The sequence below is a fragment of the Heliangelus exortis genome, chromosome 5 (genome assembly GCF_036169615.1).
Source record: "Heliangelus exortis chromosome 5, bHelExo1.hap1, whole genome shotgun sequence".
NCBI classification, from domain to species: Eukaryota; Metazoa; Chordata; class Aves; order Apodiformes; family Trochilidae; genus Heliangelus; species Heliangelus exortis.
In genome coordinates, this window is record NC_092426.1 from 36,342,851 (window position 1) to 36,369,963 (window position 27,113).

The 27,113-nt window shown below is 42.3% G+C and overlaps 1 protein-coding gene across 2 annotated transcripts in view; it reads left to right on the plus strand.

The window, feature by feature from the left end:
- CDAN1 (codanin 1) overlaps positions 1–27,113 on the plus strand; it is a 32,538-nt gene that overhangs the window by 1,398 nt on the left and 4,027 nt on the right. Inside the window, exons 2-25 of one of the 2 annotated variants that reach the window (XM_071744635.1) lie at positions 1,389–2,086; positions 3,655–3,879; positions 5,795–5,988; positions 6,412–6,531; positions 7,451–7,529; positions 7,913–8,033; positions 9,030–9,139; positions 9,810–9,899; positions 10,959–11,034; positions 13,038–13,246; positions 14,023–14,137; positions 15,719–15,862; positions 16,635–16,801; positions 17,358–17,439; positions 18,204–18,293; positions 19,473–19,527; positions 20,504–20,637; positions 21,344–21,447; positions 22,623–22,772; positions 23,217–23,280; positions 23,766–23,844; positions 24,794–24,951; positions 26,309–26,416; positions 26,793–26,856. In XM_071744635.1, coding sequence (XP_071600736.1) covers positions 1,389–2,086; positions 3,655–3,879; positions 5,795–5,988; positions 6,412–6,531; positions 7,451–7,529; positions 7,913–8,033; positions 9,030–9,139; positions 9,810–9,899; positions 10,959–11,034; positions 13,038–13,246; positions 14,023–14,137; positions 15,719–15,862; positions 16,635–16,801; positions 17,358–17,439; positions 18,204–18,293; positions 19,473–19,527; positions 20,504–20,637; positions 21,344–21,447; positions 22,623–22,772; positions 23,217–23,280; positions 23,766–23,844; positions 24,794–24,951; positions 26,309–26,416; positions 26,793–26,856 — 3,436 coding nt within the window. Of the gene's footprint in view, positions 1–1,388; positions 2,087–3,654; positions 3,880–5,794; positions 5,989–6,411; positions 6,532–7,450; positions 7,530–7,912; positions 8,034–9,029; positions 9,140–9,809; positions 9,900–10,958; positions 11,035–13,037; positions 13,247–14,022; positions 14,138–15,718; positions 15,863–16,634; positions 16,802–17,357; positions 17,440–18,203; positions 18,294–19,472; positions 19,528–20,503; positions 20,638–21,343; positions 21,448–22,622; positions 22,773–23,216; positions 23,281–23,765; positions 23,845–24,793; positions 24,952–26,308; positions 26,417–26,671; positions 26,857–27,113 lie in introns of those variants that run through there. The other variant, XM_071744636.1, reaches the window with a different exon arrangement.

Here is a 27,113-nt window from a genome sequence, read left to right on the forward strand (position 1 = left end):
GGTGTTGACAGGTTGCCGTTGTCTGGCTGTGGAAGAAGTGAACCTCTGTTAACTTGTACAGAGAAAGATGAGTGAAAGCAGGTTGCACACTGAAAAGTTGGAGAAACTACCTGACCTTGTGCATAGCACAGGCTGTGCTTTGTGCCTCTGCATTAAACCCAGAGGGGCACCTGAGGAAGGGGTAGGCTATGTCTTGCTCTGGCTTTCAAGGCAGTTGTGGACTGGAGTGGTTTAGAAGTCAGGTCTTCTAACACCTTGCAGGGTTTGTGTTCTGACCTGTGTTTTTTTTTCACGGTGTTAGAGCACTAAAGCAGTGAGTCTTGGCTGCTTCGTGTGTTCCCCAGGCTCTGTGACAGTCTCGTGCTTCTCCAGGAAGTTTCACACATTCAGATATGAAGTTCAGCCTTGGTGTCAAGGATTGTCAGAGTCCAGTCATGGTCATGTTTTCCCCTACTCCTTTCATACAAAAAATTCTTCCAGAAATAGCATTTGTTTTCTTGACTTTTCATCTAGTGGAGGCGTGACTGTATGATTTAAATGACAGTAAGGAGGTAGTTGCTGCCTGTGAGAGCTTCTTCTGTTGTTGTTGCAAATACTGCTGCATCCAGTTGTGAGGAAGTAGAAGTCTGGTGCAGTGTTAGGAACATAAGAAATTTTACCCAGTGTACAAAGCTTTGAACTGTGCATGTAACATGACATCTGTTTTGTCCAGATTTACCCTTGTAAGATCACTGCTACTTACTTGTTTATAGATTTTTAAATGTGTTGACTGTGGTGGGGTTTTTTTCTTAGGTCTCTTAATTATAAACTTCATGTATCTTAAAATTGTACAGTTTCTATTTAGACCTCTGTGAGGTCTCAAGGAAGCAAAATTATTTAATTGAAGTACAAGAGCAGCTTTGGTCTTGTATTTGACACTTCAGGACTCAAGTTTTTAAACAGTTGTTACAGCACCCCTCTGTGGAGGCAGCTGGCATTCATAGGCAGAGGATGGAGAAGTTTCAGGTTTTGGATTTTTCTATTAGAATCAGCTGCTTCATTATCAGTGCCTTTAGAATGCTGGACTTAGGGGTGCCAGTTCCTCTAATGTCTCCCTGGCTATACCTTCAGTAAGTATTAGTGATGTTTCCATGGAACAGCTCAGCTGCTTCTCAGTTGGAGGCCAAAGTGAATGAATTCTGTCAAAATAGCTTGTGTGGAGGATGAGTTTCAGATCTGTGACCAGCACAAAGGTCTCTTGAAATTCAGCTTGAATTTTCAGCTTTGACATGTCAGGTTTTTTATTGTATATTCCAGTCCCACAGTTACTATTTAAATTATTTTAGGCTGATGGGAAAAAAGAATCAGTTAGTGTACTTATACTAATGCTTTGTCTTCTCTTCTTGTAGGAGAACCACATCCATGACAAGCTGCTATCTCTTAGTTTGCTTCAGAAAGACTTTGTGCCTTTTCTTCTAAACTTTTTAAGGGAGCAGACCAGCCAGATCCTGACGAATGGACCCTCTACTCCAGCTAAAACTCCAAATTCCAAGGCTCACAGGAGCCAAAGGACAGGATCAGAAAGGAGGGCAGGCCATGCCACCAGCAGCAGGGTGCAGCTCTTTTCCCAAAGGACTTCAGCCACCACCTGCACCACAGATACCAGCTTTTCCTCTGCAGCATCAAGTGGCTCCTCTTCCTTTTCTGGGTCAAACCTTTCTAGCCCTTGCAGTGACTTTGCTGGCATGGTCTCCAGCAGCAGCCCCAGCTTTGGGTACAGCCCTGTGCTTACCCAGAGTGAGAAGCGCTCCTCCCAGAGGGCCAACCTGGGGAGCTTCCTCACAGCCACACCTGAACCTCTGCCCATGAGAAGAGGCAGAAGGAAAGGCAGCAGCTCAGTCAGTGCCTCTGGCCGGCAGACAGCTCGGGATCTGGGACATTCCCTGGCTGAAGAGGAAGATGGGAAGAGTGATGGTGCATCATGGAGCGGAGGGAGAAGGAAGCGGAGTGAAGTGCCTCTTGTTTCTACCAGATCCCCACCCAGCCAACTAAATCTTAACAACTTGGAGGAGTTTCCACCAATGGGTGCTGCCTCTGGATGGACAAAGTAAGAGCAAGTCTGCCTTGCTATCTCATTTGGATTGTGCTGGAGGTTACTCTTCCTTAACTACCTCATCTTGTTGTGTGTGTCCAGATGCTGAATTACAGCAGTAATAAACAACACCTGGGGGCTGGCTTCTGGGCTTCTTGTCAAGAACTGCTTTATTGTGGTTGCCACACAGAGGAATATTGCTTCAATGGCTAGTCAGGTTTCTACTCTGAACTCACCCAAAATGCTTCTTTAGCTTCTGATCTGTGATGCTGCCTGCAGCTTACTCGTGCACAGACCAGCTGATATGAAACTGCACACATCTTTGTCCTTGCATGTTCCAGCAAGTCAGCATTATCTTGGCTCTTCACATTGCTCATTTAACAGAGTAGCAACTGCAAATGAAAAGCAGTCCTGAAGGCTCTTTAGCTTTACTGATGCTAGCAAAAAAAAAAGCTTTTGGATTGACATTCTGTGGCCTCTGGTAACTAATGTTAGTGTGCAGCTTCATTTGTGCCTTGTGGTCATGGACAAAATATCTAGCTGATGCCTGTGTTCCCTTTAGTCTGCAGCAAACCCAGGTCACCCTGGTGACTTTGGCTTAGCTTCTGGGCAGCTGCTTGTGTTGTGGTTGCCTCAGTCCTTTTCTCTTTCTTTTTGAGATTCTACTCTTTAAAATCTTCATTGCCAAATAAAAGGCTTTTGTGCCAGCTTGTTTGCTCCATATACCAGGCACTGGCCTTCAAAAGTGGGACTTTACAGTTGGGACTTTACAGCAAAATTCCAGCTGAAAATTGATAGGTCTTTGGGTCTGGACAGCAGAGCCAGATGTTGGGTCTGGATGCTGCTCTAAATAGTGCACTGGCCAAGGGAGATATGATGTGTTTCCAGCATAGACAGCAAGTCTTGTCTTCCTCATCTGCACTTTGCCCAGCTGGGATAAAAACTGAGGAAGAAGGTCCATGGAGTGTTTGCAAGCCAACACTCTATAGATTTTGAGAAAAGTGGCAATCGATCTGTAGCATCCAGCATTTCCTTGAAAGGTGTAATGCTTTGTGTTCCCATGTTCATTTCCATTATGCCTCTTAATGTATTACAGAGCCTCTTCCTGAAGGACAAATCCTGGTAGTTTGTGCAGGAAGGATGAGTTTCCTTAAGTGTACCAAAGGGCCTTTGGTAACTCATAAGTCTGGACCCCTACTGATTAACAACAGCAGCTTGATTGTTGTTTTTTTATTGTGGTCCTGTTAGAAGCTGCTGGTGAACTAATTTCTTACTAAAATGAGGCATATCCTGTCCTCTCAAATGAGAAATGTTTCTAAGAGTTGTGTGCCATCTGCTCAATGCCTTGATGGTTCATGACTTTTGTAGCAGTCTGCATCTCCGTGACTTGTTATTTAGTGACCAGAATAAAGTCAGCAACTCCACATAGAGTTTAGAAATTCAGCAGTCTGACTCCACATCCATCTTATTTTTGTATTAGGTTCTTCTGGTGGGGCTGTGTGCATATCTGTCTTCAGACCTGCTGTTTTTTTGTTGCTGTTGTTTAGCTTTATTTCAGTGTAGTCTTTTTTTCACTTTTTCAGCAAAAGCAAACCATCAAGGAGAATCAACCCAACCCCTGTAAGTGCTGAACGTCCCCTCTCAAAACCAAAGATGTGTTTCACTTCTACACCTGTCAGTCAGTCTCCAGCTGCTCGTTTTTCATCTGGGTCAAGCTTTGAGGCCTTTACTGCTGTCCAGGATGGAAACCTTACATCTGTGATGAGCAACAGCCTTCAAGAGGAGAGGGAGATGCTGAAGAAAGAACGGTACAATCTGATCAGGGTGGTGGTAGGCTTGTATCTTAATATTCATGTCTTATAGGTGGTACCAGTACCAGACTGGAAATGATCAGAAGAATATCCAGAAGAGTTATTGGTGACCTTAAATTTGCCTAAAAGAAAGAGTTACCCTGATATCAGGCTTGGTATTCATGCAGCTAGCTCATGTTTGCCATTTTAGGGGTGTGCTGACTTTGGAACAATGACCCTTTATGACTTTATCTTTAAATGACCCAATGACTTTATCTTTAGAAATTTAGTCAGTCCTCCCTGCTTTCATAGAATTGCTTCTTCGTGGGCTTGCATGTGTGGCTGTTTCCTGTGCCAGCTATCCTTAGATTGCTCAGGAAAAAAGAGGGAGTTTGAGTTGTTGTGGTTAGGCTGTGTTTGTTGATTGTGCCTGTGATGGAAGGCATAGTCTGGTTTGAAGAAAATGAGCTAATTGTGCAAGTGTGGGGAAAATGTGAATGATTTTGCAAGGTGGACAGGCTAACACCAACTTACAGTCAGAGAAAACACTATGCATGTTTTCATATGAGTAGTGTGAGATTCTGCTTTAAATGTTACTATTTTGGTTATCTACTGAAAATTGTGTGCTGGGAGATGAGGTGAATTCTGGCTTCTAACTTTGTCTCTGCTTTTCACTTGCTGTCTGACTTTCATCCTCCATAAAATTACATCACTGTTAATCTGTGAGGATTGACACTTCAGGAAAAAAAAGCAAAAAACAGTAGTAGAGAAAGGGTTGTGTACTGTTGCTGACAGAATTGTTGCTGTTACTTGTAGATTTTGTTCTTGGGGAAACTCCTCAAGTGGGTGGAATTCTTCTCCTGCTAAGCCTTGCAGTTCATTTCAGTGGGACCAGACTGGCTTAAGCAGACCCACTAGAGTCACATCAGTCACTGTACCAGACCTGTAACAGAACTGCTCAGGATTCAAACCTGCCTCTCTGTACTTCTATGAAGCAGTCTGGATTCTACCTGAAATGTCCTACTACTCCCTATAACTTAAAATAGCTGAAGCAGCAGGATATGGGCTGGATCTTGCCCATGAGGTGATCTTACCTGGCCCATCATGTTTGAAATGGGCAGTGCCTGGTGCTCAGAGCTGAGAGCTGCTGCTGTGTCCTCATTAGTGGTGAACTGAGGTACAGAACTAATGCAGCCCTCAGCCAACTGTGTCACTTTGAGCAAGGGCAAAAGTTGAAACTCACACTGAGGCAGGTGACAACACTGACACAGAAGTGAGGCAGAGTCTGTGTTGTTGGGCTCTGAACTGTAGTTGGTTTACAAAGCACTTAATGAATCATTTTCTTCTGTCAGTTGGGTGCTTGTGATCACTCCAAGGGAGATGTTACTAAATAACCTTTTGCCCTTTTTGGGACTAATTTGTTCTTCATTGCACTGGTTGCACTGGTCTTCCCCATAGCCTTTAAAGTGACTTTTAAAGGTTTTGCTTTTGATGCAACGAGGTTAAGATGTGGTGTCATGTGCCAAGTATGGATGTTCCCTTGGGATCTTTAGCAATCATTTCTATTTATGAAGTGTCTAGCTGTTAGAAATTGTATGTGTAAAATAAAGTTTTTTTATGTCCTGGTCTCTCTAACAGATTCTGTGTCCTTAAAAATATTAGTTTAGGTGAGAAGCAGTAACATAGGATGATTAGATAATTTGGTGAGAGTTCCACACTGTTTTAGCAGAGTTGGAGTTTCAGTATGATTCTTTTGAGTGTTCTGATTGTTAGCCCTGGTATCTCTTTATGGGAAAGACAAATTCCTGCTATGCTAAAAGCAGCTTTGGCCAGTGTAAATGACATGGTTAGTTATTACTAGACTGCAAGAGAAGAAAGACCTCTTCTGGCTGCATCTTCAGCCACATAATATATTGTTGCTCTTGAATTTCAGCTGCAAACTGCTGCACCAGGCATCTTCTCCTGCAGGAATGTCTCCAGATCCTGGTACTCCTACTAAGCCCAGCTACCCTCGCAGTGCAAGCCTTCCTGCTGAAAGCCATCTGGTGACCTGTGCAAATCCTACTAAGGTTTCCTGCAGGAAACAGTTGGAGTGTCTGGCTGAGCTCTATTCATCATGTATAGCAGGTGAAGACCCTGATGATATGAGACTGACCTCTCTTTGAGCTTTGAATTTCCATGTGTGTTATGACAGGATGGGGGGAGTAGCTGAGAATCTACATAGGACAGTGAAGGTTTACAAACAAATAACATCTGAAAAAACAAAGCCAACACAGTTATTAAAATAAATGGACACTAGGTAAAAGCTTAGGGAAGGAGATGAACCTGTTGTAGCACTCTGAAGTGTAGGAGGCTGGAGTTGTATGTTCCTGTCCAAAACCAGCCTTCCCTAACACAACCTTCCTCTAATTCCCATACTGATTTACACTGTGGCTGTGAGTGGAGAGGGATTTCTTGGCTGACTGTGTCATATAACAGTTATTTGTCTTTTTTCTTTTGGTTATTAAAGCAGGTCAATCCACCTTTAGTGTTTCATTTTCTCTCTTCCAGAAAATCTGGTACCAAATATTTTTCTGGAGCTCTTTTTTGTTCTGCAGCTGTTGACATCTAAAGGCACTGCTGCTACAGAAGATGGGGACAGTGACCTTGAAGTCAATGAAAGAAGTAAAGGTAAAGAATAGCATTAAGTTGAAAGAATGTTACTTCAAGGGAAGAGTAATGTGATACAGAGTAATTGCCTTTAGATTGGGCATTTAGTCTTTAATTCCAAAAGGTGACTTATTAGAATGACAGCATAATGAAAGGCTGCCAAAAATCATGCATGGGTGAGAAGGGCTTCTGCAGTATGGTGGAGTTGGGTTGCTAGATGCTGTTTGAATCTAGGTTTCTCCTATTGTGTGAGATTTACTGCACCTGCTAACACTGATTTCAGAGAGAAGGACAGATATGCTAAAGTATCTTCTCCACTGGTACTTGCAGCTCAAAAGTGCTGTTGGTCTCTTGTGTGTTGCTTAAATTTAAGGTTGAGTTACAAGTGCACAGGGACATGTCCAGGTTGATATGTAATTAATGCATTTGTTTTGGTTTTTTTGCAAATTCAGACTTAAACTTGGTGTGGTTAGTATTTTAGATAGAAAAAACAAAAAGTGGCTTTAAGGTAAGACAGCATTCCCCAAGATGCTTTTATTTGATTGACCTTTGTTTTGACACTAATTTTGACATTCTTAAGGCTGAGATTAGGAACAGAAAGTCTCCAGCATCTGGTAGCTGATTGCAGTTGTTCTGCTTTCTGTTCTGGATCTTTACTGTTGGCCAGAAGGTTGAGAGAGATCTTTTCTTTCCCATAGAACACTGAAAAATTTAGTTGTCTCTAGTATAGGAAGGATAGTGATGGGAGGATTTGTCTAGGCTGGTGTCAGCAAATGGGAACATCTGGAAATTAAATACTGGTCCCAAAAGACTGGTTTTGGATATGGCAGTTCCTACTTTTCTTGAGAGATAGTTGTTGATATTTTAGTTTGTAAGTGGTGCTGGGTGGTGTTATCTCATGTTTCTTTTTTCATTTTTGTTTTTTTTTTTTTTTTCTCAGATGCATCAGGGAGACAGCATTTCCAAAGTGTGCACAATTGTGTTTATTTTGCTGTTCAAGTCTTGGATTATCAGTATGAGTGAGTTGAATTTTTTTTTTTGTTCATCTGCTTGTGTCTGCAGATATGTGTAAGATGAAGCAAGTGTGCTTGGATTTTAGAGCTGTACCACTTATAGGATTTGTTAATTTCCTTCAAAACATACAACTTGGCATGGAATTGGATGTCTGAGAATTTTTCTTGCACTGATCTGTCTACTGAACCTCAGTGTGATTATACAGGACTGGGAAAGGCACAAGATGAGTGCAATGAAAAGTGGCCCTACAGATGCCAATAGGATTTGATGCTGGGTGCCCGGGGCCTTGAAAACTGTGCTTGGTAGCCTCATAAATTGAGCACAAGCATTTCTTTAGGTCTGTGTTATTTATGTCTGTCTGTGAGTTTTATCCATGTTGTCTTGGCAGAATTATTTCCCGCTTAGAAAAGGGAACTCTGAAGCTCTTGGCTGAAAATGAACGGATTGCATCTTTTTCTCCCACCTTGCACAAGAGGCTCAGACAGGCTTATGAGAGCAGCACAGCCAAGGTAAAAACTGGCAGCTCCCCACTGACTTTGCTTCAAGCCTTTGTGTTGTTACTCTTTTATTTGCGACAGCTTTGATGTTAAATCTCATTCCTTCTACTTCCAGTGTCTTGTGTTGTCTTTGGCAAGTGTCTAAAAGCAATTTTTAATGTTTTTTGCTGCTGTGTGAGTGAATTGCTAGGTGCAGTGATGGTTAGCTGTGATTTAAAGCCTTGCCTTTCCTTCCAGGCTCTGAGCAAAACCAGTGACCTTGGCAGGGTCAACTTCTGCTTTTGAATCTCATGTAGTAAACATGGCTCCCAGAACAAACAGAATGATCAGTTAGATGCAATATCAGAATATAGTTTGGAAAAAGTGCATTTGTCTCATAGCTACAGACTCATTTTAGGTAAATGAAGCTGTAGAGGAGACAGTGCAGCCTGTGGAAAGTGGTTTTCTGATGTAATCATCTGGCTTGGCTGGATGGTAGGAATGATTGGCTTAGTGAAGTTTGTGTCATGTTTCATCTGTCTTTAAAAAATGGGAATTGCTCTTGTCAAAGAAAGTACAGTTTGAGACTAGGGCATGTCAGTAGCTGAGCTTTTTAGTGGAAGCTGAAAATGTCTCTTTTCACTTGAAGACATGGGCTTCTCAAATAGGAGAAAGAATAATAATTCAGGAACTGCCAGCCACTAACCTGCATTCTCTGGAGCCTTATATTGAAGGTAAATTGGGGTAAACTGATATCATACTGTATCAGTATTGGTTGCAGTCTGTTCTGCAGAGATTTCTGAGGTGCTTGCACTCATAATGCTGAGTGATTCTGCTGCTGTAGCATAGTGTAGGTTGAACAAGTGTTGGTGTTTATGAGCAGTTAGCAACTGGGAAATGCCTGGTGTCTGAGCAACTCAACTAGAGACACTTGGTTTCCTCATCAAGTCTTTTTCCTGCTTTTTCTGTGTTTCAGGTTGCTGGATAAATTGCTTACACTAGTCTGATGGCTGCCTTTATTTTTCACAGGTATCTCTCCTGCTGCCATGCTCTGTGCAGTCTGTTTCTTTCCAGCCAGAAACTGACAATCGTTCTAACTTTCCCAGTGACAGAGCATTTCACATTTTTAAGAAACAGAGGTAAGTTTCTTCTGCTGTTTCTCTGTGGTTCACAGGGTATAATCTTTCCATGATGGTGATCAAAGGATATTAAGAAAAGCCTCGTGTATGCTACATGCTGTAGAAGAATTTTGAGGTGTTCCTTCCAGTAAAAAAGAAAAAAAAATCTTTTGTCCATATTGACTGTAGGAGTTAAATGCTTAATGTCTTTAGAGAAGAACCTAATTCTTCAGAAGTTATTGAGACTTTTGGCAAAGGCCAGCACAATGTGTCACCCTAATGGATTACTTCTGCATATAAATCTGCCATGCTTTTATGCTTCCTGCCACCTTCCTCCATGCTTGCAGCAAGAGTGTGGGGAGAGAATCACAAGTTGTCTTGATCCTTTCCTCTCCTCATTAGTATCACTTCATGTGGCTTATTCTCTCCTGTCACTCAGTCTTCAATATGTCTGGTAATGGGTGTCTTGCTCATTCTGTCAGAGCCTGGGCATGGAAAGCTTCTTGTTGAAGTTCACTGAGGTTTCCCTAACATTTATGAGTTTTCTAAAGGTATCTGAGTTCTTAGAGGCTTCAGTTTATTTATTCTGAGATAGATTCTTACTGGGGAGCTTAGGAGTGATTGAATATTCAGTTGTTATTTCAAAGTTTGACAAATGGGAATTCATGCCCTTAAATATCTTGATTCACAGGGATATCTTTTATGAACTGCTGCGTGAATGGGAGGACAACCATGAAAAAACTGGCTGGGACTTTGAAAGAGTTCTGGGTAACAAGATCAGGTAGGAATCTTGGGCAACTTCAGCTGGCTCTTTAATGTAGCTGAACTGCTGGTGCAGCATGCTGAGCACAGCATTCCAGGTTCCATGTTCTTCCTAATGGTCTTCTGCACTAATCTGTAGGGAGCTGTATTTTCTTGCAAGGTACTGTGCATGTAAACCTGATTCAATATTTAAAAGCATCAACTGCTGTCTTAAAGAAACAAGCCACGAGGGCCTAATTTGATCAGTCTTGGCACAGCTCTTTCCCTGTTCACAGAAAGAGTCACTCTCACAACCAGGATGTAGCAGTCTGAACGTGGTCACTGTATATACCCTTCTGTATGCATTTCTTATTTCCAATGCCCCACTTCTCCTTAGCATGGAGAACTGCTGTCTGTTCAGAAGCTCTTAGTTCTTCTTACTATTTCAGGGAGTCCTAGTGTCTTGGCTCTGAAAACAAGACAACTGTGGCTCTTTCTATGGAAAGCAGACTGGTTTGTTCATTTATTGTTTTATCAACATAGAGTATTTATAAAGAAACTACTATGTGTTTGAAAGCAGTTGACTTGTGTTATTCTTAACCAACAGCCTACAACAGTTTACATGTATGAAGGTGATGCTTCTGATGCTTCAGCACAGGAGCAAAACAAAGTTTTAAACTGAGAAATCTTCCTTTTTTTTTTTTTTTTTTTTTTTGGCATTAGAAATACTGCTCTTACTGTTTTCTTGCTTGCATGTTTGAATTCTCAACTCACTGCTCTGCATAGGGGAGAACAGGAGCTGAACAAGTTAATTTTCTTCCTAAATAATAGCATTATTTAGGAAAAGAGGAGTCTTGTTATCTTTAGAAATGTTTGCTCTGCGGGTACTCAGGGAGAATTCTCCTATCCATGGTCAGCAGATGGAGCTCAGTGCTTGGGAAAGAAAGCTAGTTATAAAGATGCTGCTTTTTGCAGTGGCCTTTGAAGATCACTTTCTTAAAGGCAATTATTTTATGGTTTTGAAATAGTTTGAGGTTAAAAGCACTTCCTTATACCACAGAGAGATCCAGTCAGCACTTTGTGATGTTTTCCTTTGCAGGGCCATGATGGCTCATCTGTCTGCAACCTGCAACCACAGCCATTTTGCCAGGCTCTTTCAGAAACAGCTTATTCAGGTAAATGACCTGGGGTTTTGCCCCATGAAGATATACATCAAAGCTGATTTGATTCATCCTTGGCCTGAGAGAGCAAACTGTGTCTTTGAAACTCAAAGAACCGTGTCAATTTTCTGAGATTTTCCTACTGAAGCTTTTTCTTGGGAGAGCCAAGTCTTAAGGATAGGAATTTCCTTCCTTTTCCATAAGTATACATCAGTGATAAATTACAGATGAGCTCTGTGAAAGAGGCAAGGCACACTGAGCTTATCATAAGCTCTAAGAATTAATTTTTCTAGTTTTAGAATAGTTAAAATTTTCTAGAAATTTTAAGGGATCTCTTTTGACATGAGTCAAATGCTGAGTTCCCAGCTATGTTCTTTAGCAACCTGTGTGTACTATCTACAAAGAGTCTCTGGTTCTGTGTAATACTGCAACAGGCTGGTTTTGATACAGTATTGCTATGGTAGTTCACAGGGTCCTTTTGGCCACTTTCAAGCATCATCTGATTTCACTGTAACTGAAGGAATGGAAAAAGAAGAGATGCTTCTGGTTATGATGTTAATTTTTAATGTATTCTCTCTACATGGCTGGCTTATTGGTAGATTCCTTTTGGATAGCAAAACAAACACAAAAACCCACCAAAAGCCCACACAGGTTGCCAAGAAGTTCCAAGATGTTGGAATGTTGAAAATTCCCTGTATCCAGTCTAGGTTTGCATCATTGTCTTGTCTGATGTATGTGTTCAGGGAGATTGTGGAAAAGAGATGGATTTGGTTGCATTAGCAGGATTTAATTAGTCCTGGATACTGTATTTCTCCTGTATATCAATGCCTTCATAATGAAGGCTGCAGGGTTCCACCAGGGTAACCAAAAATTTAAACTGATACCAAAGAATCCTCAATGAACCCAGTCTGTCTGACCAGAAAGGGATTTGCAGAATCCTGTGTATATTATGATACTCATGCAGAAAAGAAACCAGACTGAAGATTTGTGTTGAGGCCTGGTATTTTAAAGTTTGGGAAGTGTAACAAGATGTTCTTTCAGGAGAGAAAGTTTCTTGGCTTAATAATAAATGGATCTAGTGTTTCTTAGTTTGATACACTTTGTTAAATGTTTTTTAGTAAGATTTCTCATTAAAACTATTAAAACTGACCTGACTTAGATGTAGGGTTATGGAATCATCTTTTCCCTTGATTCAGCATTGTTTAGGGTGTTACATCTGCAGTACTGGGTCCAGTTTTGGGCTCAACAGTACAAGAAGGATACAGATGAACAAGAGCAGGTCCAGCACACAGCCACTGAAGTGGTCAAGGGACTGGAGCATTTTTTCATATGAGGGAACAGTCTGGAGAAGGGAAGGCTGCATATTTTCTTAGCACTGTGTACAGATAACAGATCAGGAGGGAATGAAGAAGAGGGAGCCAGATTCTTCTCAGAAGTGTTCACTGACAGGGCACAAGGCAATAGGTACAAACTGAAAAAAAAATTTAAAAAAAAGGAAATTAGATGATTAGATGATCTGAGACATACCTTCCAACCCAAACAGTTCTGCAGTTTATGGTTCTTTTAGTCTTGAGCAGTATCTGTGTTTGGGAGAGGCAGGCATTAATTTTTTAACTTTATTTAACTCCGTGGAAACTCCAGCAAAATATGTTCTAGGAATGCATAGTGCAGTATCACTGATCCTTGGAGACTGGGCTAAAGATCCCACTGAGTGGTTCATAAAGACCATGCAACTGATAGATTTTTCTCTCCACACATCTAGATGTAGTCTGCTAGGTGTCCATAAGCTAGATTGGAATTCCATCTCTCTTGGAATTCTGGGCTGTCTATGGCCAACATGAATAACATGTTTTGTCATGAGGAAGAGTTCTTCCTTTTACAGGCTATCTCAGAAGGCTGTTTGGACTACTGCTAAGACAAATCTTCTGAGGAAGGAGGAATGTGTGGGGTGAGAGATGAAGAGAAATGATGTCTTATTACAAATATTTCACCTTTCTGCTCTTTTCTGTCTCCTGAAGATGTGTAAAAGTCCTATTGGAGGTGGCGCCAGCTGGGGAGACACCCCAGACCAGGATGTCCTTAATATGCTGGGTTCTGATAATCTGAGCCGTCTGAAGAGGCTTCAGGAAAGATTTGTTGTGCCCCAGAGCATCAGAGGACCTTGTCCACCCCCTTCATTTCCAGGGTGCCAGCAGTTCTTCAGGGATTTCATCCTCAGTGCAGGAAGGTCAGCTGCCCATGGTTGCTGTTGCCTTGGTGAAGTGTGCTGGAGAGTGGGGGACACCAGTGGGTTGCTCTTGCAGCAGGGAGTTGTCTGGAGATCTTGGGGCACAGTGTGTCCCAGGCAGAGCACATCAGAAATGCTTTTAAGCTGCATAACACCACTCTTACTGTTCTTGGCCAGCACATGTTGTCAACATGTTAATAAGGAGGTTCTGTCTAGAGTACAGAATATTTTTACATGCAATTGTGGGACATTAGGCTAGGCTGCATGGTAATAAATCTTCTGTAAAACCATAGTATCTTGTCACAGACTCTGAACATTTCCCAGTGCCAAGGCAGTGCAGTGCTGTGTGACAAGGGCACTGGTCTGGCCAAGTGTTTCCTGTGTGGCAGTGCATGAAGCTTAAGGAGTTAGAGCATGAAGCCAGGTTCATGGTTTTGTTTCATGAGTTTTTCACAGTCAACAGCATGGAGGAGTTGTGATCTATGGGAGGTTTGAACCTCAAGTTTAGTTATTTTACAGCTTCCTCCTTAGACAGATCTGTATTATTATCTTTATACTGAGACTTCTAAACAGAATCTGTTTAAAAATGTAGAAAATAAGAGATGAAAAGAGGATCAGGCAGTTCTTTGCTTGCTTGTCTTCAGTCTATTATTATGTTGGATGTCTGCTGATGCTTGATACATCTTGTGAGATAAGACTGAACTTTTGCAGTGTATTAGTTGAGGTTTTACTGCTGTTTTCAGCCCAGTCTGACTCATCATCATCTTTTGCTGAAGTTACCAGTTCAATCAACACCTGATGGATAGTCTGTGCCTGAAGATACTTGAACTGGATGCCCTTACTCTGGTGGAGCATGAGCACAGTGATGGGGAAACAGATATGGGTGAGCAGGTAAGCTTGTTTTTTGCAGACACATCTGTTAGGAATTTCTTTAAAAAGTTCCTGTACCCAAAGAATTACTGGCTTAATTGTGAGCTGCCATGGATCTTCCACTGCTAAGTTTGCAGGAGAAGAGCTTCTTCGTTTGGTTTTGTCATAGCTCTGCAGTTTGGTTATGGAAGATGGAGCCCCTTGCCCTTTACTTCTATGCTTCAGGGTGCTTCCTAGAACTGTGTCATAAGAGATGATGCATTGTAGTTTGAAAAGTGAGTCTCTTAGGGTGTGTTAATACCCTGTGTTAGATCAGTGAAATAACCGAGCCCAGGTGTTGTACTCAGCTGCCATAACTCCTTGTTACTTTTCCATGTAGGAAGATTTTAGTTGGAATGAATTTGTGGTCATACCAGTTCATACCTGTACAGGTGTTTGTTCATTCATCTGTGCCTATTAGGGGCATCAGAGAGTACAGGCTGTTAGCAAAGTAGCAGCCAAAGGTTCATGAAAACTTGCAGACCACTAATGGTAGAAAGGAGGCAACAAGAGACTTAGACAGGCTGGAGAGTTGGGCAGGGAGAAACATGATGAAATTCAACAAGGGGAAGTGTAGAGTTTTGCATTTGGGGAAGAACAACACGATGTCCCAGTATAGGTTGGGGGCTGAGCTGCTGGAGAGCAGTGTAGGTGAAAGAGACCTGGGGGTCCTGGTAGACAAGAAGATGACCATGAGCCAGCAATGTGCCCTTGTGGCCAAGAAGGCCAATGGCATCCTGGGGTGCATTAGAAAGGGTGTGGTTAGTAGGTCAAGAGAGGTTCTCCTCCCCCTCTATTCTGCATTGGTGAGGCCACACCTGGAGTATTGTGTCCAGTTCTGGGCCCCTCAGTTCAAGAAGGACAGGGAAGTGCTTGAAAGAGTCCAGCACAGAGCTACTGAGATGATTAAGGGAGTGGAACATCTCCCTTATGAGGAAAGGCTGAGGGAGCTGGGGCTCTTTAGTTTGGAGAAAAGGAGACTGAGGGGTGACCTCATCAATGTTTTCAAATATGTAAGGGGTGAGTGTCAGGGAGATGGAGTTAGGCTTTTCTCAGTGGTGACCAGTGATAGGACAAGGGGTAATGGGTGTAAATTGGAGCATAGGAGGTTCAAGTTGAATATCAGAAAAAATTTTTTTACTGTAAGGGTGACAGAGCCCTGGAACAGGCTGCCCAGGGGGGTTGTGGAGTCTCCTTCACTGGAGACATTCAAAACCCCCCTGGACACGTTCCTAGGCGATGTACTCTAGGGGGCCCTGCTCTGGCAGGGGGGGTTGGACTAGATGATCTTTCGAGGTCCCTTCCAACCCCTAGGATTCTATGATTCTATGATTCTCTCATTGACTCCAAAGTTGTTTGTATGAAGATAGGACTGAGCAGCTGTTCTAGAAAGCTCTTGAATTAATTTCTTCTCACTGTAAGTCAAGCAGTGGAGGCAGAAGCAGTTTTTAAAAAGCAGTGATGAAGCTGTGTGATCCTTTTACATGAAGGGAGTGGAAGCTTAGTGTGGATAGTTGCTCTGCCACTTCAGGGTAGCATTGCCCCAGCTTGTTTTCATTTCAGGATGAGAAGAAACGTTTCACTGTGGTCCTGTTAAGCCTACGACTCCTCGCCAAGTTCCTGGGGCTCCTGGTTTTTTTACCATACCACACTGTTGAGCAACCAACCAGAGACCTGCAAGACTCTGCAGTAGCACTAAGGAACCAAGTAAGAAACCAAACTCTCCTAAGAAATCTCATGTGGCACTTGGCTGACAGGCAGGTTTTCTAATCCAAGGAGGGGATTATGGATGGTTTAACCTCTTCAAAGCAAGGTAGTGGTTTCTGAGATATGTGCTCCTGCTGCATATTTTGAGGTTGGGAATAAAGGAAATAAGAGCTTGTGTAAGATAGAAAAGAGGGAGCAATGCACTGATGGGGAGGTATTCAGTCTTCTGTTATTTCTGCTAATCTGGAGCTGTCGTACCAGAACTCTGACCTAGCTAGGAAGACTTGTATTTATATTGTGAAGTCCAGCTACCAGAAATGGTTTTCCTAATTTTGCACACTTCTCCTAGCAGCGTGTCATACTGAGTGCCAGGAGGCAAGGGTTACATCTTGACTCCAGTGTCCTGGTTTGGGCCAGGAAATTAACTTGCTGTTAATTTCAGCAAGTGCAACTACTTACAAGAGGCTTAGCTCAAAGCAAAAGCACAAGACAGAAAATCACCTTTATCCTGGCCCAAACCAGGACACTCCACTTGTACATATTCAGACTTTAGGCCTTACTCTTGGAAGTCCTGGTGGAGCTTCTGCTTGCTGTCCTAGCATGATCTTTACCTCTGCTCGTGAGCAAAGAACTGTTTGTTAGCCAGAAGGTCACCTCTTACTTGTACAGAAGATGAAATTCTAGGAAGGAAAGTCATGACTTAAATAAAATATTTCTTTAAGTATCAAAAGGTAACTTCAAGCTACTGCTTTAACTTCTGTTGCCCGTTAAGACCCTGCCTGTACTGGATGTGCTGAAGCTTCTGAGACGATCTATTCGGGATCAACGTTCAATCCTGACTATTCCTTGGATTGTGGAGTACCTTTCCCTTGTGGATCATATTGCACCTTTCCTTGATTACTACAGGAAAGTGTTTTGTCTCTTGCTGCAGGTATACAGGTAATAGCCAGGGAAAGGTTGTTTTTTGGGAACTTCTCTGTGAAGGTTTGCTTGAGAATCCATTGTAGCCCTAGTTGAAGATTCTAATAAAGCACTTTTTTTGTTTACACACCAAGTGTGTAAACACACTTCTTACCTTACAAAGAGAGCACATCCTAAACTCAGATTAAAATTTGATTTAAATGTGTTTTTTCATTAAGTAAACAAAATTCTTTAAATCCACACTCACTCTTTCTGAATTCGCAGCTGTGAATTTTAAACCTTGAATGTGAATCTTAAACCTACAAGGTCTCCTATGTCTAAATAATTCTCTAGTTTGCTATATACATGAGAATAATTTGAAACACAATCTAGTGAAAACTTAAACCAGCAAGTTACTCAGATATGTATGTAGAAAAAAAGTAGAACTTGCTCTCTGCTCTTTAGTCAGACGGGTAGGGAATGTGTGACAAATTGTTTAATTAAATGTGAGTGCTTTGGGATTTTTTTGTTTCCTTAATGAAAACTGAGCAACTGAAATCTAACACTCTCTCTTGCTGCTTTTGCTGTGTGGCAGGTTAATGGTCCTTTCTGAAGATAAAGAGATGAGTTTCCTGAACAAGCTGCTAATCCTTGCAGTTCTGGGTTGGCTTTTTCAGGTAAAGTCTCCTGTGTGCACACAGCTCTTCCCTGAAAAAAAAGCAGGGCACAGAACTCAATAGAGAATGGCACTGAAGTGGGCTAAAACACTGCTAAACAGCAGATTGTTGTCTGAGGTTTTTTTGTTGTTATTTTTGTTTTGTTTTGATTTGATTTTGGGGTTTTTTTTTGTTGGTTTGTTTGTTTGTTTTCACACTAGTGTGGGGTTTGAAAAATGCTCTGTATTCCGGTGGAGAATTGTTTTCCTTTAGTGGAATTGTGTGAAGCAACATTAATTTCCAATAGGAATTCTAATTGCTGCTGAAACACATTCTGTAAATGCAAAGCAAGATCCTTGTAAGCAAGCTGACAGCTGCTTCCTGTTAGAACTGGAACCTCTTGTCACAAAGCTGGAGTGCTTGCTGACAGCCTGGAATTACTGGGGAATTTTTTGTCTGATAAAGGGATGTTGTGTGATGAACTTTTAAAATAGTTTTGTGCCTTCAGTTGGAAGCAAGGCACAGGTGAGCAGGAACTTGTTGGAAATGTGAAAGCTTCTTTATGGAGGGGGAAGGGTTAAGAAGGTGGCTTATGTTGTGGTGATGAAACTAATCTTTAATTTTATGGAAAGGTTCTCCTTAGGGCAGAGATGATCATTAGAGCTAGATTTTTTTGTAGGTGAGAGGTGGTTGAGATTTTACTGTCCTCTATCAGAAAAGGGATTATTATCAGAAAATTACTGACTGCTGTTTAGGTTGTGTAACTACTGGGGTTTCTGTTTCAGGTTCCATCTGTTCCTGAAGAGCTGTTTTTTACCACTGATGTGAGGCAGGAGGGATTGATGATGGATACTGTGACATCTGCTCAGGCTTTGGTGAGTTAGTGCAGCACCATGTTCTCTGAATCCGTGGGTGAGGATGGACCTACCACAGCCTCAGGAGTTTAAGATTTTGTGAGGAATTTGGCTTCAGTACTGAGAGTACACAGGCCAGTGGATGGGGTGCCCCAATTGATCCAAATCCTTCAGTTGCATCCTGGATTATGAATTATGGGGTTGTTGTCAGGTAGGAGCCATCCCACCTGCTGCAGTCATTTGCTGAAGAGATGCAAAGTTATGCTGGAAGATCAGATGCTGTTTTCCTGCTCACTAATTATTGCAATTCAAAATGAGATGATAGACCTGGAACTCTTCCCAGAAATAAGCAGGAGTAATAAGCAGGTGACCTTAACAGAAATAATAGGATGGGATTGAAATAAGATGGGGCTGCTGTTGTTGGAGTCACATGTTTTCCAGTTGCATGACAAAGGATTATTGAACTGAAAATAGCACGAGCAAACAGAAGAGGTGAGTTTATGGCACATGGGATATTTCAGGTAACTCCCAGACATGCAAGAGAACACATTTTCCTTAGAAAATGAGCAGTATGTTTGCTAAGAAGCATAAATATCTTGTTCTAATTAGGAGTTCTGGTTTGCCCTATCTCTTCAGTGGCAGATAAAATACTGAGATCAACTGATTTTACTTTTTTTTTTCTTTTTTTTTTTTCCCCAAATGAGTGCAGTACACACTGCTTGTGTAGATGGGATCTCAAGCTGCTTTTTCTCCTCTGGCTCTGGCTCTGCTGTGTAATCCTGGGGTGACATTGCTCCACAGTGTGGTGTTCCAGTGAGTCTGGGTGAAGAAACCTGTGGAGGTGTAATCCATAGCAGATGTTCCTCATTTATTTTCCTCCCTGGAGAGGTTTCTGTCTTACAAGAAGCAGCTGTGGCACCAGTCCTGGTTCCCTTCTATAACCATCAGCTTTCAGCTGGGCTTTGACAAATGATCAGCAAAGGCTGAGCTGTGGGAACTAAATGTAGAGCAGCTTGTTGTATGTCACAGGGCTGGACTGAATATTTGGGCTGCAAAGCTTCTGGTTTTACTGTATATTTGAAATCTAGTTATTTTTATTGTTTTCATGGAAAGGCAGTTCTGAAATCTGTGATCACACTTACAGGACTTTTGACTTGCCTGAAGACTTTTCCTTCAGCATTTCCTTCCTTTTCTCTCCAGGACTCTGTACCCTTGGTGGATCAGCAGTTGCTTTATACCTGCTGTCCCTATCTTGGTGAGTATTTATATTTGCTATATAAATAAAATATATTAGTATTTATTTACTTATTTTTAAATATATTTGTCCTTTGGTACTGTGAGTCTTTAAATCATGGCTCTTGTCCTTTCTCACCCCTTCAGTTCTCAGTTGTGTACCAGTCAACCTTGATGAAAAACTCTATTGCAGAAACCCATGCAGCTGTGAATAGTGTCTGGTGAAGCTGGGGGAGGCAGGATACACAGTCAGGGTAATTGATTTATAGAGCTTGAACACAGAGGGACAGGGGAACTCATCCTTCACAAACTGTAAGGAAACACTGTAAGGAGTAAGTGTACAACATTTCCATCCTAGCTATAGGGAGAGATGTTGGTATTGTGAGAAATGTCTTCATCCTTGAGCACATTTCTTCTGCTGGGCAGAGGGGAAGAATCCTTTGTGCCTTGGTGCTTTAATAGATTGTTGCTTGAGATCTTTTTCCTATGGTCTGACAGACATTGGTGAAATTCCTCTCTGTAGGCAATAGGGTGGGATGATGCTCTGGTTTTTGGGACCTAGTTGCTAGGAAAACAGTATTTAAACCTGCATCACAAAAGCTTCCAGGGGTTAAACAGGTCTTCAAGCTTTTACCATGTTTAATCTCCTCCTCCTATTGAAATGTTGTAATTCTGCTTTCCTTGTTGTCCTTATAGGCTTTACAGTTCCCATTTGCCATGCTAAAAAGGGATGCATGGAAATGGCTACTCCCTGATCTTTCTCAACAAGTTCTGTGTGCCAGGGACTGTTTTGGAAGCCTCCTCTTTCATCTTCAGAGCCTTTGTGCTTCCCTGTGCCCTGCCAGTTACATGGGTGGGGCCCCCCTCTGCTTTTCTGAAACTTCACCTGAGAGAATCTGCCCTGGACACAGGACTGACAATGTGAAAACTCTCTTGAGTTTTGATTTGTTCCTTTGCTTAGGTGGATGATGACTGCTTTGGCATGTTTTTCTGTACAGGTGAGCTGAGGAAACTACTTGCCTCTTTTGTGGCTGGCAGTGGAGCAAAAAATGGTGGCTTTATAAGGAAAATCACTCCCACAGCAGCAGAGTCCTTGGCATCCAAGGCTTCTGTCACACAGAGGAAACTGCAGGTAAAGAAATTACCTCAGAAGGAGAAGCAGGTTGGGAGAAATTGCTTGTGTGAAGGTTGGGTACACAGTGGTATCCCAATGCCAGGGAAAGAAAAGAATGCAGCTAGGCAGCAGGGAACATTGTGTTTATCAGTCAGGTGTGGTACCTCCTCATTCTTCTGTTATAGTCAGGTGGCTAGAATACCACATGGGTGTTTCTGAAATCCAGGCAACTTCAGTAAATATCCTTGCAATTGGGACAGCTGGCTTGCTTCTCTCTCTGCCTCTTCTTTGCCTAAAATGTTATGTTTCTCATACTCTCTTTTGGTTAGATTGTAGCCAGGCTTTTCACTGAAAAAAGGCACTTTGTAGGAGCCTATAGGATTACCAGTCTGTAGTCAAAAGGTAATCCTTTCATCCCAGATACAGTCCCTGTCTGGTGACCCACTACTAGCAGGTGTCAGAACTCTCCCATTCTTTCCTTTACTGTGCATTAGCTTTTGTAGCTTCATAAACACTCATAATGAGCTTTGGGTTAAATGTTTAGAAGAAAATTGGGAGCAAATATTTTACAGGGGTGCTGAATTCTACAGCATCAGAAAGTTCTAGTGTAGGCCAATTGCCTTTTAACACAATTCCAGGTGGCAGTTCTGTCCATCTCTGTGCTGAGGAGAGGAGGATCTGGCTGGAGTGCTCTAATAAACTGTGGCACTTTTCTCTTGAACAGGTAGAGTTGGAACAGGCCTTCTTCCACAATCAGCCTCCTTCCCTACGGAGAACAGTTGAATTTGTGGCAGAGAGGGTGGGATCCAACTGTGTTAAGCACATCAAGTAAGTGCTGGTGTCTGTTCTGTGACTTTTATGATCAGGGGACTGCCTGGTGGATGAGGGGAAGGCTGTGGATGGACTTCTACCTGGACTTCTACTTCTACCTGGACTTCAGCAAGGCCTTTGACCCCGTCTCCCCCAGCATTCTCCTGAAAAAGCTGTCAGGCCACAGCTTGGACAGGGGCATCTGTGCTGGGTTAGGAACTGGCTGGAGGGCCGGGCCCAGAGAGTGGTGCTGAATGGGGCTGCATCAAAATGGCGGCCGCTCACTAGTGGTGTCCCCCAGGGATCAGTGTTGGGCCCAGTTCTGTTTGATATCTTTATAGATGATTTAGATGAGGGGATTGAGTCCATCATCAGCAAATTTGCAGATGACACTAAGCTGGGGTGAGTGTGGGTCAGCTGGAAGGCAGGAGGGCTCTGCAGAGGGACCTGGACAGGTTATCCTGCAGTCACTCAGCTTGTCAGTGGCTTTCTTGTACTGGGCTCCCAAAGCTGGGCAGTGCTTTCCAGAGGCAGCCTCACAATTGGGAGGAAGGCAGTAACTTCCCTTGACTTCTTGGTTGCACTGTTGCAAATGTCAGCCCAGTATAAGGTTGGCCTGCTTTGGACACTGCTAACTCAGTTCCCAGCTTGTCTACTGGGAACCCCAGATTGTTTTCTGCAGAGCCATTTGCTGGCCAGTGGACCTCAGTCTGTACAGGTGCCCATTCTGTACCCCATTTCTCCAGCTTGTCACAGTCCTGAATGGCAGCTCTGCCCTCCAGCATTTCACTCATGAGCTTGCTGAGTTTGCACTGTCCTGCTGGGCAGATTCTTGAAGACAGTAAATGGTATCAGACCACAGGGAATCTTGGCTGTAGCTGGCTGCTTTTGATGTCTCTGAGCTTTTGGCCAGTACCCACTGAGAGTATAAAGGCATTGCTGCCAAAAATGTTACCTGTAATCATGTACATTTCTATTAAAATTTAAGGGCTTTTGAGTCTTGGTGCTATTTGGGTATCTTCATCACTGCTTTTTCCCATACAAAAAGAGTAAGGAGATGGTATAATAATAAATATATAGTAATAAATGCAGTGTGGTTAATTGCATTTGTGCCTGACAGATGGATATCCTCCTAATCTGCACTCTTTGTTGTGCTGATTTCAGTCTGTCTGATTGTTCTTGGTTTTTTACAGGGCAACACTGGTAGCAGAGTTGGTTCAAAGAGCTGAAGTCATGTTGCAGAATAAAGTGAAGGAGGAGGATGCTAATCATGACAAGCTGCTTGAAGAGGTGTGCACTCATCTGTATGAGGAAGGGGCCCAGGCACTCATCAAAGGCAGAGAGTAAGGAGGAAAAGTTAAACTTGTGCCTTCCTGTCTCTTCTTATTGTGGAATCTCTAAGCCCAGGAGGACTTGGCCTGTCCTGTGCAGGTTCTGGAAATTATAAACCCTGACCTCTGCTGCTCTTGGGGTGACTCCTGCACCTGCAGCCAGTTGATGCCATCTTTGTAGGAAGGAATGAAGGTGCTGTGAATCCCTCTGCATCCAGCTCCAAATAGATATCCAGTGCAGCTATTATTTCCCCTCTTTGGAAAACTGAGTACTGTACCTTGATGGATTGTAATTGCTTTTTCCATGTCTGTTTCTTTTGGGCTGACTTAATTCACTGCAGTCTTCCAGCTGGTTTAGACTTTAAGAGAACGTGTGAGAATTTCTCTGGTAATGAACCACTGGGTGTTGTCCAAGAACTTTGACTGATCCTGTGACACATTTTTCTTTTCTTGCAGATTTTGCAAAAAGAAAGGTCCTGAGGCAGTAAGGGTGTTATTGCCAGAAGAGACATCTGCAGCAGTATGTATTTTCACTAAAACTTGCTAAAAGCCTTGACCTAGAGTTGGACTGTTACAATTTTTCCATTGCTGCTTCAGTTAGGGAAGTGGGCAGAGGAATTTAGTGATATCCTCATGTGAAAACTAATAGCTAATGAGGGTCACCTCTGCCAGGCTGCCTGGGATCTTCTGGCTGAAGTGATAACTCTAGCCAGCAGCTAACTGTTGAGACTAGAATGGTATAAAAGTTGCATTCATCTTGCAAGGATAATACTTTTATTTTTTTAACATCAACTTCCCCAGGAGTTGATAGGGTTCCTATGGGGTTGATGAGTTTTGGGAAATCAGAATGGGTCATTTTAACAGTTCCCACAGAGATGGTGGTGCTCAGTTTCAATGCATGCCTAAATGAAGCCTTTTCCATTTAGACTTCCTTCTGACTTCTCATTGACTGTAGTGCTGTAGCTTGTAGTAAATCTCCTGTCACTTGTCATCCTCCCTGTGAAGGTTTTAAGTAGTGCAGAAGACATTGCAGTGGAACTGGCTACTGAAAAAGCCTGTGGCTGGCTTTCTGCCAACATTGCAGGTGAGTGTCCTTACCCTGAACTGGGGCTTCTAACCTGGATACTGCTCTGTTTTTCTGACATCAAGGGATAGAATGAATTCCAGTGTTACACAGTATGAGTCCTACTCATTTCTCTTTTAGTGGGAAGCATGCAGTTGCTTTGTCCCTCCTTGTTTAGGAATAAGAGGAGTGGTTTCTAGCTCCAAGAACCTTCTTCAGGGATTTTACAGGCTTGGCCCATGTAAGTTACTTTTAGTTCCAGAGGCTCATAGGGTGATGAGAATGAATGCTGTGGAAAGCTGCTTCTGAAGTTGTCATCTAAGTTGAAGTTAATACTTCAAATGTGTGATACTGACAGTGGACAGACCCTAAGGTCCACATGTACACAGTGCTTCTGAAATCTGTAAAAAAAAAAAAAAATCCAATCCATCTGGACTGGATGTGTTTTCAGCAGCCTGCATGCAACTGCAGTCCTTTTACTCTGTAATAGTGCTCTGGCAACTCTTCAGAATCTCTGAAAACTAATTCACTGTTGCTGGAGGTTGTGCCAAGAATCCAGGGAGGAATACTCAGCACCATTGTCAGCAGCAGGACTTCAGTGTTTTGAATGCTGGTCAGAACTTATTTTGGTAGAAAACACATGGCTTTCATGGGCACAGTGATTTCTACTTTGGCGTTCATTAAACCCACTGAAATATTTTTATGGAAAATGAGAGGAGTTGCCAGTGGTACCTGGTGGAAATGGGTGGCTGCCTTTTAGACCTGGGAGTTAACACCCTCAGCCCCTGTGCCTCTGGACATTATTGATCATGGGAGCTCAGAGTGAGAAGGGTGTGAAAGGCTGAACTGTTTTTACCTCTTTCACTGTGGCCCTCGAATGAGAGGCTCCTAAGGGCAGGGCATGGAATGGTTGTCTGCCTCAATGAAGAGAAAAACTGAAGTAGACAGAATTATTTCCTATTCTTTGTAGCACTCATCAAAAGAGAAGTGAAGGCAACCTTCAACAGAATGCTGAAAGTTCCAGGACTTCCCTTGCCCAGTGAGGATGCTCTGGAGTTGAGGAGGGACTGCCCCCCAGACTGCCAGCACTGTGCCCCATTTCCCTCCCAAATCATCAACGAGATTAAGGTACAGTGTTCATTCCCTGGCTTTCCCTAACTCACTTTTATTTTTCACCTTGGTGGTTTGCTTTTCTTGCATGGTAGGTTTTTTGGGTTCGTTTTCTTTTAAAAAGGGAATATTCTGGTTCTAAGGCACTGGCTGTAAGGAGTATTTTGGAAGCACAATGGAAAGATCACTGTTTTTTTTTTTCCTTAATTCCCCTGCTTGCTGTTTTGTTTGTAGGTCAGAGTTCCCTGATCAGGAGTGCTGTCTCAAATAAAGGATTTCTGGTAGCATGACAGTGGCCTTTTTGATACGAATAGAAACCATAGTGTGAAGATCAGTGTGTACCACTGTTTGCTGAAAAGTCAGTATATTAAAATACCTATTTATTTGTAGACCTACTCTTTTTATGGAGACTCTCCTAACCTCTATTTAGAGTATTTTCTCTTGGTTCTTTTAATTCTGTAGAACTTGGTAGACTGCCCTGTCATAAACACCAGGGAAGTGTCAGAAGAATCTGTACAAATGTATTGAAAGGTTATTGCCAGTCTGCATCTGCACCTTCATTCAGCTCTACTCAGGGAAAATCAGAATATCCATAAAATGAAGGTGATAGTATGGACTTAATTTGAGCCTTAGACCCAAGCAATTTGCTGTTGAGGCAAGTTCAAATTACATATTGGGCTTTTCTCCTGGACTTCTAAACTGTCTCTGCTCTAGCAAAAATAATGGAATTATATAACCTGAGTGAGTGACCCGTGAGGAAAAGAAGAATTCTGAAACCCTCACTTACTTTACCATTAAATATTCTGCCTCTTTGTCTTTTGGGGTTTTTTGCTGGTTCATGCCTGTTTGAGCAATAATACTGCATCTCACTCATTTGGTTTCTGCTCTGGGTTTTGGATAATGTGAAGTAAATCATTGGTGACAGAAGGTGCTACTGCATATAAAATTTGCTAAACCAGTTTTCATCCCATAGCCCCGTTAGTGCTCTTTATACTCAGCTTTTAGTAACAGTGAAGCCACCCTTACTATATAAGAGGACTCTGGATTTCTGTAGCACTTGTGCTCTGAACTTGCTAAGTGCCCTTTGAGATTTATCTACAGCTTTCAGAGTTAGTTGCTTTTAAGTAGGATTAATGATTGCCCTCATTGACTTTGATTTCATAACATACTGAGAACTGTGGTAGAAAATTAGAGCTGGGTAAGGCTGTGGAAAGTTCAGCTTGAAGCTGTCTTGTGAAATGGGTATTTATTTTTTTATTTGTTTGTTTTCATGAGGGCCTGAGGAGGATCTAGGAACTTCTGTCATAAATCCAGAGAGATGTTTCTGGAAGTGCAGGATACTAAAAGATGGATTAACTGCTGTCTTTTCACCAAGGATGTGCTTTGTGTTGCTGTGGGTCCACGGGATGAGGGTGAAGTGATTGACTACTTGTGGCTGGAGTGCTTGCTGGGGAGATTGAGTCAGACACTTCGATGCAGAAAGGTAAGAGTTAAAAATCAACAAAAAAACCTTGGACTGCTTTGAGCTGCTTTGATACCTGCAAACTTGTTAGCTTGCCTTGCCTCACAACTCAGCTCATTTGAGTGGTTTTTGTCTGAGCTCCATTGTGACAGTTGTACTGCATTTTTTATACTGTGTAGGTCTGCTTGTTACTTAAAGTTAGACTTTGTGGATCCCCTTTTCATTTATAATCTTTTTTTTTTTTTTTTTTTTTTTTTTATGGTCTCCTGATCACAGCTCTGTAAATTTTGCTGCAAATTGCCTGCTCTTCTTTGATATTTTTATCCCTTGTGAAGTCCTGTTTTATTCAGCCTGCAGTATGGGGACAAAAATACAACTTTTTTTGTGTGTTTTCCAGTTCATGTGTCCCACATCAGAACAGCAGCTGGCGAAGTGCACAGTTGAGTTGGCTTCTTTGCTGAGTAAGTCAATCATCATAAGACTGTTTAAGACTGAAATCTGTTATTACAATTCTGTCAAATCCTTAGGGTCAGAGATATCAGTATGTAGAGCTCGTGGATGTTTGATTCTTTTTGGTGTCATCGAGTCTGTAGATTTTTTTGCTCATAATTCTGCATGTTTCTGAACTCCAGTCCTTTTAAGTTCACTGGTTTACAGTCACTGAGTGTTTTAACTTTCACAGTGATTGTTTAGATACCAACTATGCAAAATGCACTGT